The sequence below is a fragment of the Tupaia chinensis genome, unplaced genomic scaffold (genome assembly GCF_000334495.1).
Source record: "Tupaia chinensis unplaced genomic scaffold, TupChi_1.0 Scaffold145257_1, whole genome shotgun sequence".
Classification (NCBI taxonomy): Eukaryota; Metazoa; Chordata; class Mammalia; order Scandentia; family Tupaiidae; genus Tupaia; species Tupaia belangeri.
In genome coordinates this window covers 2680032-2697485 of record NW_006205117.1, presented here as the reverse complement: position 1 = coordinate 2697485, position 17454 = coordinate 2680032, and the positions used below count along the sequence as shown (strand labels likewise).

The following is a 17454-nucleotide window of genomic DNA, read 5'->3' as shown; positions in this document are numbered from 1 at the left end:
AGGGGGGGACGGACCATGGTTCCAATCTCAGCCTGGTAGCTTGAAAATCACTCCAGGTATGTGTGAATGCATACCTCAAATCCCAACAGGGTAGAGAAATAGAAGAGAAGGGACTGCACTGTGACCATTCCCTATTGGGTGCTGCTTTCTCCTTTCTCTTTCCTCACTTCATTTCTCTCTCTCTCCCTCTCTCACTGTCTATCTCTGTCTGGCAAGTGCACATGCCCTCTAGTTTGTACACAAAAGAAAAAAATTGGATTACCAAAAAATTGTAGTTAATAAGGGTACTGTTTATAGTTTATTTAAATTTTAATACCTACATAGATCTCACTAATTCTAGGAGCCAAGAATGAAACTTATGAATCAAGGATTGCTGGTATTCTACAGGGAAACCTGTTACCTGACAACTAAAACGTAAACAACAAAAAGTATTGAATTGAATAGTTTGATGTATGAGGGGAACTTTTTTTCAATTGTTTTTATATATTCTCCTATAAAACATTTTAATGATGCAACCCATCTTGTATCTCAATCACAAGAACATAGACCCAATAAAAATTTGTCAACAAAAACTTAAATTGGTAGTAGTTTATGCTTATTATTTTCATACTGTAGAATGATGTCTCTGTAGACATTTAGAACATGATGTGGTATTTCTAATTAGTGAGTTAAAAGTAACTCTAAGAGAATGAAAACTAGATTACCGCATTGTATGAGCTACCTGTTACATTGTAACAACTTCAAACTTAGTGATTTGAAATAATAAACATTTATTTCACACATTACTTGTGTTTAGTAATCAGAGTGAGCTCAGTGGTCTGGCTTAAGGTTTCTCATGAAGTGATAGTCAAGATGCCAGCCAGGACTGCTGTCATCTGAAGGATTGATTAGGGATAAAGCATACATTTCCCAAATGATCACTAGTCAGGTGCTGGGTATTGGCGTGAGCCTTCAGTTCTTTCCCATGTAGGTCTTTGTACAGGCTACTTAAGCTTTATCTTCACAACAAGGTAGCTAGCTTTCCCCACAGTGCACAATCCAAGACTGAGCAAAGGAGAACAGTGTAAATCTTTTGTGACCTAGACCTAGAAATTGTATACCATCCGTTACACCTATCATATTTCATTTTTTAGGAGTGAGTCAGTAGTACAGCCCCTGCTCAGAAGGAGCAAAATATGGATCCAGTTCTTGATGAGTGGAGAAGCTACTATACTACAGATAAATATTTTCTGCTTGTGTGTGGATCAGGGAAGGGACTTGTTTATACTATTTGGCTTCTTTTTAGGATACTGCCTTAGGAAAGCCACGAGAGGTGTTTCGACTGCCTACAGATTTGACAGCATGTGATAACCGCCTTTGTGCATCCATCCATTTCACATCTCCTGCCTGGGTTACCTTGTCAGATGGCACTGGAAGATTATATATTATTGGAACAGCTGAACGTGGAAACAGTGCTTCTGAAAAATGGGAGGTGAGAGTTCTTTTTTTCTTTTTAGACTGTGCAAGGTCAAAAAAAAAATGTCAATTAGACCTTACCTATTTTAAAATAACACTTTTTAAGGAGAGTTTACATGTGATTTCTTGTGTGTGTGTGTGTTTTTCCTAGCATGTACTGTTTTAGATCTCTTTTGAATTAAATTATAAACTATACACTGTACATATATATGTGTATATATATACACATATATGTATGTATAAACTATACACTATACACACATATATATAGATAGTTAACCACTAGTTAATTGTTAGCATCAACCATTCCTGTTTTGATCTCAGATCACTGCAGTTGTCAAGAATTGCATTAATTTTTCAGCAAATATTTCTTGAGTGCCTTATCTGTGTGAAACATTACACTAGACCTTGACCTGATTCCTACTTCTTGGAGAGGAATTGACGAAAAACTTAATATATAGGATGTTTTTCTTCTCTGCACTCAGCTTTGCTGATGTCTTTACATTGGTCAAATAATTTACCAGCCTATTATCTATTTAGAAAATATTATCATAACATAGAGTTATGTGCCAATCACTAACAAGTCATTTTTACTTTTTTTTTTAAATGGAGCATATTTAATCTGAGGGGTGGGTTAAGATTGCATTGGTAATAAATAAATAATTTCTCCAGGGTCACAGTTTTTTTTTTTAATAATTATTTTATTTAACTTTATTTATTCATTTATTTAAATTTGACCATAGAGGGACACTGTGTGTGTGTGTGTGTGTGTGTGTGTGAGAGAGAGAGAGAGAGAGAGCGAGAGAGAGAGAGAGAGAAAGAGAAAGCCATCCACCAAGTCTGGGACTTGAACTGCAGTAGACCATGTGGGAGGCCAGCACCCTTAACCACCATGCCACCTGATGACCCTGGAGAGCCACAGTTTTTAAAGGAAGGAAAGATGCTGGGTAGCTAATTGAAGGATCTACTGATCCATTTCCTTTGAGTTATACTAATAAGTATATTGTAATATTGCTGAAGTCTGAATCTCAGTGGGCAGCATTTAGTTCTAGGTAAATAAAGTGAAACGATTTTAATGTATGTACATCTTGTAAAATATTTTTATTGGATCAACAGATGCCTGCAAAGACTAGGCTTTAATTATTTAAGAAAAGATAGGGAGACCTCAGAACTACGTGGTTGTACCTGTCTTATATATTACAATAAGTGATATATTGCCAGATTATAGGATGTTCAAAAAACTAAACAGAAACACAAACTCATAGTTTCAAAAACTCATTAGACATTGTGACGTTTTCTATTCTGGCCCCAGTAATAACTTTTTTTTTTTTTTTAAGTGCTTCATCTGTCACCTTCATTTAGTATTTGAGTGTTTTTTTATTTCTTACTTATAGAAACATATAAGATGAATTTCCAAGGTCTACTATTAGCATAATTTTGGCGGAGGTGCTCTAACTCATAGGGAACTTGATAGAATTAAAGCATAATTTTCTTTATGAAGTTTTCAAGTAGGAGCAGACATGAGGAGATTCAGGATAAAGGTTTATGGAAAAAAAAAAAAAAAGCTTTTTTTCAGTTAGATACTTTTGCCAACCATCTTTTTTTCCCCCCAGCTATTTAGGAAACTTGTATAAGAATTAATCTTAAAACCTCTCCAATTTAGTATTCACTGTAACAAATTATAATAGTCTCTTAGATCATGTGCCTGTGGTATAAAAAATAATTTGGGGGCCAGCAGGTGGCATGATGCTTGAGGTGCTGGACTCCCACATGGATGACGGCGATTTGAGTTCCAGACCAGGCATCTTGAAAGCTGCTTTGGGTGCATGTGTCTGTGTGCCCAAAATCCTAGGAGAAGGATGAAGGAGAGGGAGTTACTGTGTGGCCATCCCCCACCCCCCGGGGCAGTGGGTAGTGAGTTCTCATATTCTCCCTCAGTGTCTCTGTTTCTCTCCAGTGAGTGCACACGCCCTATGGCAAAAAACTAAAAACAACAACAAAAAAATGTGGTAGGATTTTGTGTCTTTTTACGATGCATAGATTTGCTTTTTTAAAAAAAAAAAAAAAAAAACTTTTAGGGACCAGAAGATGTTGTTGGTTACGTTGCTGGACTCCCACATGGTTGACCATGGTTCGAGTCCCAGCCTCAGTGACTTGAAACTCCTGCACGGTATATGTGCATGCGTGCCCAAGATCCCAAGAGGAGAATGGAGGAGGGATTGCTGCGTGAGGGAATTTCTTGCTTTCTGTCTCTCTGTCTTTGTAGCTCTGGCAGGTGCACATGCCCTATAGCAAAAATCTCTCTCTAAAAATAAACAAAAACAAAAAATAACTTTGGGTTGTCAAAAGTAGCATGGTGGTTAAAGTGCTGGTTTCCCACATGGCCAACCACGGTTGAAGTCCTTGACCCTGCGGCTTGAAAATCACACCAGATATGTGGGTGCCCAAGATCCCAGCATGAGCATGGAGAAGGAATTTTGGCCCCACCATCCCCCTCTGAAGAGCTATTTCTCAGTTTCCCTATCTCTCTCTCTCTCCAAATACATGTGCCCTATGGCAAAAACTTAAAAAATAAAACAGAAAACAAATAGCGAACTTCAGGATTATATTTTAAAGTTTGTTTAATTATCATTTAAGTGTAAATGGACTTGTTTTTGAGAAATAAGAAAGTTTGAATGATTTGTTCTTTAACACCTTTGACTCCTACCTTTGTAAACTTCCAGGAAATTAACAGGTAAGAAAAAAAAAAAAAAAAAGGCAGTAGGAAAAGAGCAGAGCATTCGGATACACCCGTGCATGCCCATAGTATTCAGAAACCAAGAGGAAGGAATCCGAAATAGATCATGTATGAGACGGGAAGGGGTGGAAGAGTGAACACTGACCACCTATGTCCTCTCTTTTTTGTGTAGAGCACTGTTTTTTACTTGATAATGCTTATCTTGGAGAGAAAAAACATTTTCTTTTTTTGAATGCTCTGTTGTTTTCAGTATTTAAGCCAGTAGTACTGATCAGTTTTCTCTGTTATACAAATAGGCTTTTTTTTTCTTCTTCTTCTAGGAACATTACTTAAAGGCCTTTTATTTTTTTCATTCCTTATAGTAAGTAGTACCAAAATATCTATTGGATTGTCAGAATTCTTTGTATTCCCTGTGGGTTATCTGTATTCATGTATATGTACATTTTTATGTGCGTGTAACTTTTTTTCTAGATAATGTTTAATGAAGAGCTTGGGAATCCATTTATCATAATCCATAGTATCTCATTGCTAAAAGATGAAGAACATTCCATAGCAACTCTACTTCTTCGAATAGAAAAAGAGGAACTGGATCTGAAAGGAAGCGGTTTCTATGTTTCTTTAGAATGGATCACTATCAGTAAGAAAAATAAAGGTAAAATAAATTCTGAATCCCACTCTAGTGGTTCCCATCCTTTAGTAGGTTTTGAAATAATGCTGTTTGCTTTTTCATGGACATTGTTGTGATTCTAGTACCTGCCACCCCAGTGGAATGTGTATCTATAATTCTTCTCCAGGTTATGCATTTTTGAAAAAAATCAGAATGTGCTTCCATAGCAATTAGGCCTTTTGTATAAAAGGAGACATTACTATATAATTTTTGAAGAATTTAGTGTATATTTTTAATATATACAAGAGTAATCAAGTACATAGATTCTTGTGAAGCACAAAATTTAAATATAAAACTAAATTCAAATCAATGATAAGTTACAGTGTGATTTAAATATAAATAAATATAAATACCTAGATGGAAATGAATACCTGTATTTCATACAATCACAAGTATGATTTATTTTAAATTGACTCAAACTTCGTATTTGTTTCTGAGGTCAGGAAAACTTATTTTTTTCTCACCTGATGTATAGGACAGTTCTGAACCTTGGTCTGTTTCAGTCTTTTAATGTGACAGTAAAAATTACTTCCTTATGTGTTAATTAGGAATTTGTCAATGGCGTGAGTTTGTTCCTTGCTGATGCTTAGTTCTTACTGAGTCACCAGTTTTTTTCCCCTTATATTTGAGAAACTGTGGAGCTCGTTTCTCTGATGTCTGCTATTTTTCTCAATAATTTTTGTTGCTTATTAACTTAATTTATAATTAAGTTAATTTAACTTCAGTTTTACCATAGCTGCTGGGCTACTCATTTCCAAACTGACAAAGGCTCTATATAATTTTTTCTTAAGAGGGCTTTCCCTTTTAGTCCATAATAGATGACAGTTGAAAAGAACTTGAGTATTTTTGCACCAAAAAAACTTTTATTTAAATTCCATATTTCCATACAGGTTTTGAAGTCCCTTCATATATGTTTATATATATATGTGTGTGTGTATGTGTAAACAACTTACACATGTGACTAGCTTATAAGTAAGAAAATACTTTGTAAGTAAGCTGATTAAAACCCCTTAGGTTTGTTCTTTAAAGTATTTAATGTAAATTAAATCTGTTCTGCTTATTTCTTCTTTTTCCCAGTGTTGTAGTTTCATCTCTGGAAGAACACATTTATTTAAAAGTTTACATTAGGTATTGGGGAACTTTCTGTGAAGGGCCAGGTGATAACCACATGATCTGTATTAAGGCTCTTCAGCCATGCTCTTGTGGAGTATAAGTGGCCGTAGACAATACAGAAATGAATGAACGTGGCTGTGTTCCAATAATACTTTATTTATGTACATTAAAATTTGAGTTTTATGTAATTTTTACACCTATTTAAATATTTATCTTTTTAACCACTTAAAAATACAAATTCATGTCAGCTCACAGGCTATAGAAAAATAGGCCTGGATTCATCTTTGACTCTTAGTATGTAGTTTTCAGACCCCTTCTGTACATAACAGAAGTTTTAATTTTTCTTAAGTATAATTCAGTGTCTTAAAGGAGCAATCAGGGTATTCCTGATTCCCTTCCCCAAGACACTTGGTTCTGTCATAGCCTTGGTAACTCAGTCCTTAGTAATCTATCAGATTGTCTCAAAATAACACTCTCCATCATTTCTATCCCCATCAGCTTTGTTTTCTAGCCTCAACTGGACTGATCTATTTAGATTCATCCTTCTTTTTCTCTCCCAAGATTATAATTGTAAAAATATTAATGATCTTTGTGGTGTCGGCTATTTTATTCCTTCTTAATGTCTCACTGCTTTTTCCTCATAGCTATTACTGATATAGTGGTGTTAACTTAATTTTGATTTGTCAATTAATACAACAGAGCAGTACTTTTCCAAACTGTGTTGAGTGAAACCTTTGATAAATTTTATTTTGAGGTCAAATAAATTTGAAAATGTGGATACACAATATTCCCATTACACATTAAAGTTTCTAAAAATTCTGAGTAAAAACCAAAATGTAGGTTGGCAGGTAGTGTGGTGGCTAGAATTGACTGGACTCCCACATGGCTGACCACGGTTCGAGTCCTGAACCTGGAAGCTTGCTTTCCCAATTTCCATCTCTCTCCAGTCAACTTCAAAAATATAAAATAAAATAATGACAATGACTGAATTTTTTTTAAAAATATAATTTTTAACCCAAGTCATTTAACTATAGAATCTACTTTTTGAGACTGCTCGTTATTTTCTGTTCCAAATGTTAAGAATACCCTCTATATAAAATATATATAGCGTTAGGCTAGCTCGTGGATTTAATGCCGCTATATCCTGCATGGCCAACTAGGCAGTTCGCATCCCAAACCTAGTAGCTTGAGAAACAGGCCAGGTGCATGTGCATACATGCCCAAATTCTCAAAAGGAGGAAGGATGGAAGAGAAGAGTACAATGTGACAATTCCCCATGGCGGGGGGGGGGGGGGCTACCCCAGTTTTTTTTTAAGAGTACAATGTGACAATTCCCCGGGGGGGGGGGGGGGGTGCTACCTCAGTTTCCCTCCCTTTTCCTCCCTCTCTTCATCTGTTACTCTCTGATGAATGCACATGTCCTCTGGCAAAAGTTAAAAAAAAAAAAAAAAAGAGTATCTTAAGTTTGGCTTTTAAAAGGCAGGTAATATTGTTTGCCATATATAGACCTGTGGAGGAAGGGTAGAAGTTTTTAAATCATTCATGAAATTACCATCCTTTTCCTAAGTATGTATGAATTGAATGTATGACTGTAGTTTAAGAATTAGTGTAAAAACAATGACAAGGCACTTTAGAGTAGATTATATTATTATATCTTACTCACAATAATGTGATGTTGAATTATGTTTTTGACCACTCAGAATGAAGTTTGCAAGTACAGCCCACTTTAATAGAGTAACAATATAAGTATAGATACGAACTCAGCTGAAATAGTTGAGTACTTTTGTTTTCCTTTTTTTTTTTTAAATTTGCTATAGGGGCATTTACACTCCCAAGAAAAAAAAAGAGTATCTTAAGTTTGGCTTTTAAAAGGCAGGTAATATTGTTTGCCATATATAGACCTGTGGAGGAAGGGTAGAAGTTTTTAAATCATTCATGAAATTACCATCCTTTTCCTAAGTATGTATGAATTGAATGTATGACTGTAGTTTAAGAATTAGTGTAAAAACAATGACAAGGCACTTTAGAGTAGATTATATTATTATATCTTACTCACAATAATGTGATGTTGAATTATGTTTTTGACCACTCAGAATGAAGTTTGCAAGTACAGCCCACTTTAATAGAGTAACAATATAAGTATAGATACGAACTCAGCTGAAATAGTTGAGTACTTTTGTTTTCCTTTTTTTTTTTTAAGTTTGCTATAGGGCATGTACACTCGCCAGAGAGAGAAAAACTACCACTATTTATGTTTGATGATAGTAGGCATGTAATTCTTTCTCTGAGTATTACAAAAGTCAGTTCTATAAATTTTTTTATTTTCAGAAAAACCTTCATCCATATTTATAATAGCCATAAAGATAGTCTACATCATACTTTTTCTCTTATCTCAATTTATGGCTCTTTTCAGAAGATACCTGTCATTTACCTGCTGGGAAGGTAGACAGTATGTAGTCAAGGTGAAGGTAGATCCTTCAGAGGCTGATGTTCCAGGTAAATCAGTCACTTTGAAGGTCTAGAGCACTATTATCCAGTAGAAATGTCTGCAAGGGGAACATGTTTTATACATGTTATTCACTGCAATAGCTACTAGCCATGTGTTACTATGTATGTGGCTAGTGGACTGAGGAATTGAATTTTGAATGTTGCTTAATTATAATCTGTAGGCAGTTGTGGCCAGTGGCTACTGCATTGCACAACACAGTGTAGCATAAACTTATAGGACCCAGTATTTTAAAGTAGAGACTTATTCACAGGAAATTAGGTTGTAAATTTTTATCCTTATGAAAAGCCTTCTAGGGACCAGCAGTTAGCGTAATGGCTATGTTGCTGAACTCCCATGTAGTTGACCGCGGTTTGCGTCCCGGACCTGGTGGCTTAAAACTCATGCCGGTTGCATGTGCGTGCGTGCCCAAGATCCCGAGAGGAGAATGGAGGAGAAGGGATTGCAGTGTGGCCATCCCCCTGTGGGGTGATTTCTCACTTTCTGTCTCTCTGTCTTTGTCTGTCTGTCTGGTGAGCGCACGCACCCTATAGCAAAAACCTCTTAAGAAAGAAAAAAAAAGAAAAGCTTTCTAATAGTGTGCCTTTTAGAAGTATATTTAAATATTTACTTATTTTGGTTATAATTAGTATGTAAATATTTTCAGAATATTTTTATATTGTAGTTTTCTTTGTAATATAATAGTCGAAAATATCTTATTTTGTTACAGATAATACAAAATATGTAATTAGTAAGCGTGATATTCTCCGCGGAAAGTCCGTGCCACATTATGCTGCTATCGAGCCTGATGGAAATGGTCTAATGGTTGTCTCCTATAAGTCCTTCAGCTTTGTACAAGTAGACCAAGATCTTGAAGAACATATGGAAGAAGACATGCCAGAGGAAATCAAAGGTAATTGTACTTTAAATCTCCAGAGTTTGTGTATATTTATGTATATTCATATTTATGTTTCTGTTTTGTTTTCCAGTTTGGTTATGAGTTCTTTGAGGGCAAGATAGATAGATACTTAATTTTTCTTTATTTTATATTTTCCATAAGAGTCTTTTGTCAAGTACCTCACCCAAATAGTATAAACTGGTTTAATTTAGTAATTCAGCAATTATCAAAAATGATTTTTTTCTTTCTTTTTTTTTTTTTTTTGGAGAAGTTTTTGCTATAGGGCGTATGCGCTCGCCAGACAGAGAGAGACATAGAGACAAAAAGCGAGAAATCACCCTGCAAGGTCGATGGTCACACCGCAATCCCTTCTCCTCCATTCTCCTCTCGGGATCTTGGGCAAGCATGCACACGCACACGCCCAGCATGAGTTCTAAGCCACCAGGTCCAGGACGCGAACCACAGTCGACTACGTGGGAGTCCAACAACATAGCCATTACACTAACTGCTGGTTCCCTCAAAAATGTTTTTTAAAAGTGTTATTAGCTTACTTTGATTAGATGTTTTATAAGTACTTATTGAATAAGCAAATAATATCTATTTGTGTTTGAGAAGCCAGTGTGATAAGTACTGAAGCTGTTACTTCTTATAAAATAAGCTAGTGGACTAATGTCTGTGTTCTTACCTGTCAGACTAAATGGAAAGCAAGGTTCTTGTGAGCAAACTCTCTGTTTTCTCAATGTCGAATGACTAGATGAAGGTCATGTTTTAGAATGAAACAATTAATGACATTTTTTTTAAAAAATGTTCTCATTTTTTTCTTTGAATTTATTCATGGTAGAGCTCTCGTACACATGAAAGAGAGAGAGACAGAGAGACAGGGAGAGAGAGAGAGAAGCACTTCCCATGGGATCCATCATGCCAAGATCCACACCTGGATGATCCAGGCCGTGTGTGGGTGCCTAAATGTTCTCAGGCCAATTTGGCCTGGGACAGTTGTCCACGTGTGGCTTCCTGTTTTACATAGTCTTGTTTGGTATCAACTGGGCCAAGAAATTTATATGTGTATGTGACAGATTTGTACTCTTTCAAAGTTATCATATTCTGACGTTTAATAGCCAAGGAACTGAATATTTTGCTTAACAGATTTTTACATTATTTAACAATTACCCTCCTAATGTTCGAATCTACACTGTTAAACAACTTAATAATTTAAAATAAACATTAGTTTTGCTATTTTCATAAGCTTGTTATGAACTGAATTCTTTGAAAAGTATGTGGAAATATTAAGGTAGTCAAAATTTGAAAAAATGTTCTCCCAAGTTTATAAATGTATGAATACAGAAAAAATTATACTTGGTGGCAAGTACTTTTTTATTTAGCCTACTAAGATCTTGGTTTACTCATTTGTGATGTGTTTTCGGTTAGATTAGCTAAGATTCCTTTCTGAATAAATTTCACTATTGTCCCCATTGTAATGTTAAATTCTGTTATAGCTCAGCCAGAGTAGCTGTTGATATATCCAGACTATGTGACATTTAAAACTCCTTTGGTGAAATTGGGAAAGAATGAATGAATGTCTTACTCTTTGGAACCATTCTGCTTAGATAGCTAGAACCAGGTAGTTCTTTTTTTTTTTTTTTTTTTTTTTTAAGAATTATTGGGGTCAGCAAGTGGCATGGTGGTTAAAGGCGCTGGACTCCCACATGGCCGACCATGGTTCAAGTCTCGGACCTGGTGGTTTGCTTTCTCACTTCCTCTCTCTCTCTCTCTGTCTCTCTCTGATCAAACTGGAAAATAATAATGATAATAATAATAAAGTTAAATAAAATAATTGTTAAAAAAAGAATTATTTTATCTTGTTTAACTTTATTTATTATTATTATTTGTTTGAATTTGACCAGAGAAAGACAGAGAGAGAGAGAGAGGAAGTGAGAAAGCAAACCACCAGGTCCGAGACTTGAACCACAGTCAGCCATGTGGGAGTCCAGCATCTTTAACCACATGCCACCTGCCGGCCCCATAGGACCATGTAGTTCTAAGACAGATTGCAGCATAAGTGGAACACAGCATGTTTAAATCACTAGCTACTAGTCCAGGTAGTATTTTTCTTGTTTTTCAATTCAAGAATTCTTCCTGAATTTATTAATTTATTTTGTCATAGGATTTTCACAAAAAGAAACAAAAAGTGTTATAATTTAAAAGAAAATCATAGTTAATTAGCATGTTTAACACTTCTTTTTTTACTTTTTTGGAGAGGTTTTTGCTGTAGGGCACATGTGCTCGCCAGAAAGACAGAGACAGACAGAAAGCGAGAAATCACCTCTCAGGGAGGATGGCCACGCCACAATCTCTTCTTCATTTTCTTCTTGGGATCTTGGCATGCACACACATGCTCCCGGCGTGAGTTTAAGCCACCATATCTGGGACTTGAACCATGGTCGACTACATGGGAGTCCAGTGATATAGCCATTACGCCAGCTGCTGGTCCCAACACTTCTGTATATGTACATTGGTTTCATTTTCTGTAAACCTCATAAAGACTTGTATTGTCTGTTGACTACTTGATATTGTACTAATAATATGAATAATATATATTTTTAAATACCTACAGTACATTTTCTAAAGGCATAAAAAGGCACTTCAAAGCAGTCAACAGTACAGAAATTTAGCTGTGTAGTTTTAGTGAGGACATGATCAGAAAACGCTCGCTTGCCTTTTAGTCTCCTTCTATGAACTTATTAAAACATTTTTTTAAATTCTCTAGATTATTTACATTTAATTATCGTACATCTTTGTGGGGTAAATGGTCTTTGTACTAAAAGACATGTGCTTCTGAAAATTCCTTTTATTCCCATTATTTGTAAAAGTTACCATTGACTTATTTGTATATAAAGGGCTTTGCTAGATTTTGTGTGAGAGACATGTTTTATATTCTTCAGCTCTAGGAATCTACTCTGTGTGTGTGCATCTGTGTTTATGTGCATGTGTACGTGTATGGGGGGGTATGTAAAAAGAAGGGAGTAAGGCTAGGAAAGAAGGAACGAAAGGGAATAAAGGATTGCTCTCATTAGTATTTTATGTGTTTATTTCCTAGAGCATTAGGTAAGTCTCAAAGAGGAAATTCCATGTCAAGTGCTATTGCTGCAATTCTTTGATTAAAAATTCACCAAAGAAATCTGTTTGTTTATAAGTAAATTTGCAATGTTTTGGTGAGATGAACACTAAAAACCATGCTAAGATTCTTTTAGAAAGGTATTTGTATGTTCTGGTCTCTAATTTTTTATTACATAATTCATTTTTCTTTTCCCAGTAGAACCTCTGTATTATTGGCAGCAGACGGAAGAAGATTTGACAGTAACAATACAGCTTCCAGAAGGCTGTAGTAAGGAAGACATCCAAGTACAGTTTTCTCCTGATCATATCAACATTGTTCTGAAAGATCACCAGTTTTTGGAAGGAAAGCTTTATTCCTCTATTGATCATGAAAGCAGTACATGGATAATTAAAGACAATAATAGGTATTTTTAGTCTTTCACATATATATAGAATTTTATTTTTTTAATTGCCAGAGGACGTGATTATTTTTAAGATAGACTAAAATGGAATTACTTTGTCAAACAGGATAATTGTTGTTAAGGTTAAAGATACTGGTATAGGGGCAGGCAGGTGGCGTGGTGGTCAAAGGTGTTGGACTCACATGGCCAACTGGATCGAGTCCTGGATCTGGCAACTTGCTTTCTTGCTTCCCCTCTCTATTTCACTCTGTTCTGGGGCCAGCAGTTGGCATAGTGGTTAAGGCACTTCATTACCACATGGCAGACTGTGGTTCAAGTCCTGGACCCAGCAGCTTGAAAATCAGAATAAATAGATAAGTAAAATAAATGTTTTTAAAAAATGAAACAACTTCTATATCACTTGGTTCCTCTCTGGTCAGATTAAAATAAGTAAATAAATAAATAAACAAAAAATAAAGACTTGAAAAAAGATACCAGTATAAATGTCACTTACAGTATGTGGTAATACTTTTTATTACCAACTTTAGATATAATGATAGCAATAATAATAGGTAAAAATATTTATTTTAATTTGTACTTTTAAAGGTTTTTTTAATAGAAATAATATTTTTGTTTCCTTTAATTTACTGACTAGATAATATATTCCCATCCTTTTTTTTTTTGAGAGGTTTTTGCTATAGGGCATGTGCGCTCGCCAGACAGACAGAGACAGAGAGACAGAAAGCGAGAAATCACCCCCCAGGGGGTATGGCCATGCCACAGTCCCTTCTCCTCCGTTCTCCTCTTGGGATCTTGGGCACGCACGCACATGTGCCCGGCGTGAGTTTTAAGCCACCGGGTCTAAGACGCGAACTGTGGACGACTGCATGGGAATCCAGTGACATAGCCATTACGCTAACTACTGGTCCCTAGATAATACATTCCCATTCTTTTAAAATTTTAAATATCTAAAAGGATAGTGAGAATTCTCTTTCTACTCATTCCCACTGTCACCCAGGATTTTTAACACAAAGACACTATTCAGCTTGCATTTTTTTACTTTCAGCAATAAATCTTGGAGATCTAACCATAAGGGAATACATTAAGTGATTTTTAAATCCTTTCTTATGACTTTATATTTTACTCTCTGAAATGTACCATCATTTTAAAACATTGATCCTCTGTTATTGGACATTTACATTGTTTCCAATCTTTTGCTATAGTGAATAACTTTTATGTGTACTTGTGGGTTTGTATGTGTATGTATGAAATTTCACATGTAGAAATATTTATAAAGGATAAATTCTTATAAGTAGAATAATATTTCTTTGAAAATTTTATGTTGAATACATTGTTTCTTATCTAAGTTGGCCATTTACATTTCCTCTGTAGATTGTGTGTTCAACATACACACAAACAAAAATGAAAACAAATACACAGTAAGTTACATGCTAATCAAAAGAAACATTTTATGCACATCAAAATTAAATTTTCTGCTTTTCTAAAGATACTAATAAGAGTGTAAAAAGGCAAGCTGTGAATTGGGAAAAGTCCTGAGATCAAATTATTTGCATTTTCAATGTATAATAGAACCCCTGACAGCCCAATTTTAAAAATGGGTAAATGATTTGAATAGACATATCACAGTAGAAAACATATAAATAGCTGATAAGCACATGAAAAAGCAATCATCATTAGTGATCAGGGAAATTAAAGCTAGAATGAGATACCAATGTATGGCTAAAAGTTAAAACATATTAAATGTTAATGAGGATGTGGAGCACCAGCAGCTTGTGCTCTGCTAATATAAAATGATACAGTCCAAGCTGGCAAGCTGTTCAGCAGCTTTTTATTAGTTAAACATATACCTACTTGTAACCTAACCATTTCACTCCACATCTTTACCCAAGAGAAATGAAAATACATGTTTAAATAAGCAATGAAAAAAGAGCCAAAAAAATAGTAGAGGTATATTTATGCAGCTTAATTTATAAAAGCCAAAACTGGAAACAACTCTAATATTGATGAAAAAGTGAATAATAATGTAATAATAAATAAATGTGATATATTTGTACAATTGAATACTGTTCTACCAAAAAAAAAAAAAAAAAAAAACTAATGAACTATTGATAAACACAGTAGTAAATCAGTGAATCAAAAATGTGGAGTGTGGGGCCAGCCCATAGCGTGATAGTTAAATGGCTGGATCCTAGATGTCCCACTGTACAGGTCAAGTTCCAGACCTAGTGGCTTGAGAAACACACTGGGCACTTATGTGTGTATACCCAAAATCCTGAAAGGAGGGAGAAAATGGACAAGGGATTATGGTGTGACCACGCCCCATACTCCCATCTTCTCCCCACCTCCCTTCTCTTTCCCATAAGCAGAAGCACCCTTTGGCAAAAAAAAAAAAAACATGGTGTGAAAGAAGTACAGACAAAAAAAATATATATGCTGTGTAATTCCATCACACGGAATGCAGAGTTCTAAAACTATCAAACTAGTCCGTGTGATGCGTATTAGAACAGTGTAGAACAATGGTTACCTCTAGGGTGTTGAGGTTACAAGGGTATTTTCTGAATGGTGGAAATACTTTGTAGCTTCATTCAGTTACACAGGTATATGCAGTGTGAATTCTATACTTAAACTCTGCAAAGTTTTGTTTATAAAGTATACCTCAATCAAAGGAGTAGAGATAGGAAGAAAAAAGTAAACAAATTAAGCATATAAAACTATAATTTTCTACCATATAATTACTACCATGTTTCTTTCAAATTTATTATTCCAGATACTTTACTCACCAATCATTTAGATTAATAAAATTACTTTCTTTTATTATATTCAGTAGATCAAGTCTAAGTAATTATTTTATTCAGTAGAGGATTAATGAATACTGTTCAGTACTTAATTCTTTAAAAAGTCAGATTTGGTTAGTAATCAGAATTTAGCTTATTTATAGTGCAACTCAAACCTTCCGATTTAAGTTAATATTGCATAAAGGATAAATTAGCTATTTTTCCACAAAGTAGTTCTTGATTAGTGGTATATGATTCTACGAATCAAAATCATGAGAGACTAAAAAACATACTTCAAAGACAGTTTTAAAAGCACACAGCATTTTATTTATAAAGATATTTGGTACTTTGGCGATACTTTTTAGTATATTAGAAACAAATATCTGAAATAGCCTTTAAAAATATTTTATATTTTCACATATTCTATTTAATTATATTCATGTATGTGAAAGATTTGAGAGTAGTATTTGTAAGTTGTCCAACCAACCAGATCATATAAATAACCTGTTAAATATATCAGTAAGTCATCAAGCAGTAATATAGCAAAGGTCTAGGGGAATAGCTAGGTAGACTTGCTGTACATAGTTTCAGTATTTAATGCACAGACTAGTATTGTTCTTCCATTGAATTTGTTGCATTTAATTACCATTTTGTATTTCAAAAGATAATTATAGTTTGGTGTAGGTAGTGTCATTGGTTTAAAAACAGGATTTTTTTGTACTTGATTAATGATCTCTTTCTTTTTGAATAATGTTCTCAGTCCCTTTGGAAATATTTGTTATCTAGTCTGTAGTGGATGGTAAAATATGGTGCTAATTTTAAAACGTAAAAATGCAGTTGTGCTGAAAGGGTTGCCTTGACCAGGTATGTAAAAGGTGGTTTGGAAATTATTTTATAACTGAAATTGTATGCGTTCTTTCTCTTTAGGTAGCAGCTAAGAACGGTATTTATATATTCTGGTCAGTGGGTAAAAGTCCTTTACATATATTTTTTTCAGACAGACAGAATAGTGTAGTAGTGAAGAACACGGAGAGAGCCAGACAGCCGTACTAGCTTGTGACCTTGGCAAGTTACTTAACTTCAGTGCTTTTATCCCCTTTCTTTAGAAATGGGATTGATAATAGTACTTATTTTATTTGGTTGTGGTGAACAGTAAATGAATTAAAATATGTAAAGTGCTTAAACCAACACTTGGCATATGGGAAGGATTAAGTAAGTGTAAGATGTTGCCATTATTATAATTATTATTATCTTCACCATCATCATTATCAAAATTGCTTTTCCTTTGAAAATAGAACTAAATCTTGGTGTTATTGATTATGTTGGTAATTTTGAAAGCTAATCACAGGAACTCATAGTATGTAAGAAAGATAATATTTTGTATAGCCTCTTAAAGTAAGTGGTTGTAGAAAAATTTTAAATGCTGTAATTAATTCATGAGGTAGTGATAACAGTCCTGAAACAGAATAGCTGATAAGTTTTCATGTTCTGTTTGATAATCATGATAATGATTATTATATTCTTTCCATTGTTTGCTTGCAGTTGTGTTCCAGGGCATGGGTTAGTATGGCTCACATGTAGGGAAGGAAGACAGCACATGGAAGAGGTTGCTTGCTGAAGAATAGCTACCGTTACCCTTACTCCACTTTTCTCTGTATTAGAGTAATGACTGGTCCCAAAGCATCTTACTCGGTTTTTCCTTTTTATTCCAGAGGAGAATGGAGGGCCAACTTCCCTGGCCTCCAATGTCTATAATCTGCTCTGACTCAGCTCTTCTCTTTCCTGCTGCCCTTCAGGTTTCCTCACA

The 17454-nt window shown here is 34.8% G+C and overlaps 1 protein-coding gene across 2 annotated transcripts in view; it reads left to right on the top strand.

Moving 5' to 3' along the window:
• The window catches only part of NUDCD1 (NudC domain containing 1), a 64060-nt gene that overhangs the window by 18633 nt on the left and 27973 nt on the right, over positions 1–17454 (top strand). The window contains exons 3-6 of one of the 2 annotated variants that reach the window (XM_006167929.2): positions 1286–1471; positions 4664–4844; positions 9188–9370; positions 12672–12876. In XM_006167929.2, the coding sequence (XP_006167991.1) occupies positions 1286–1471; positions 4664–4844; positions 9188–9370; positions 12672–12876 (755 nt within the window). Of the gene's footprint in view, positions 1–1285; positions 1472–4663; positions 4845–9187; positions 9371–12668; positions 12877–17454 lie in introns of both variants that reach the window. The other variant, XM_006167928.2, reaches the window with a different exon arrangement.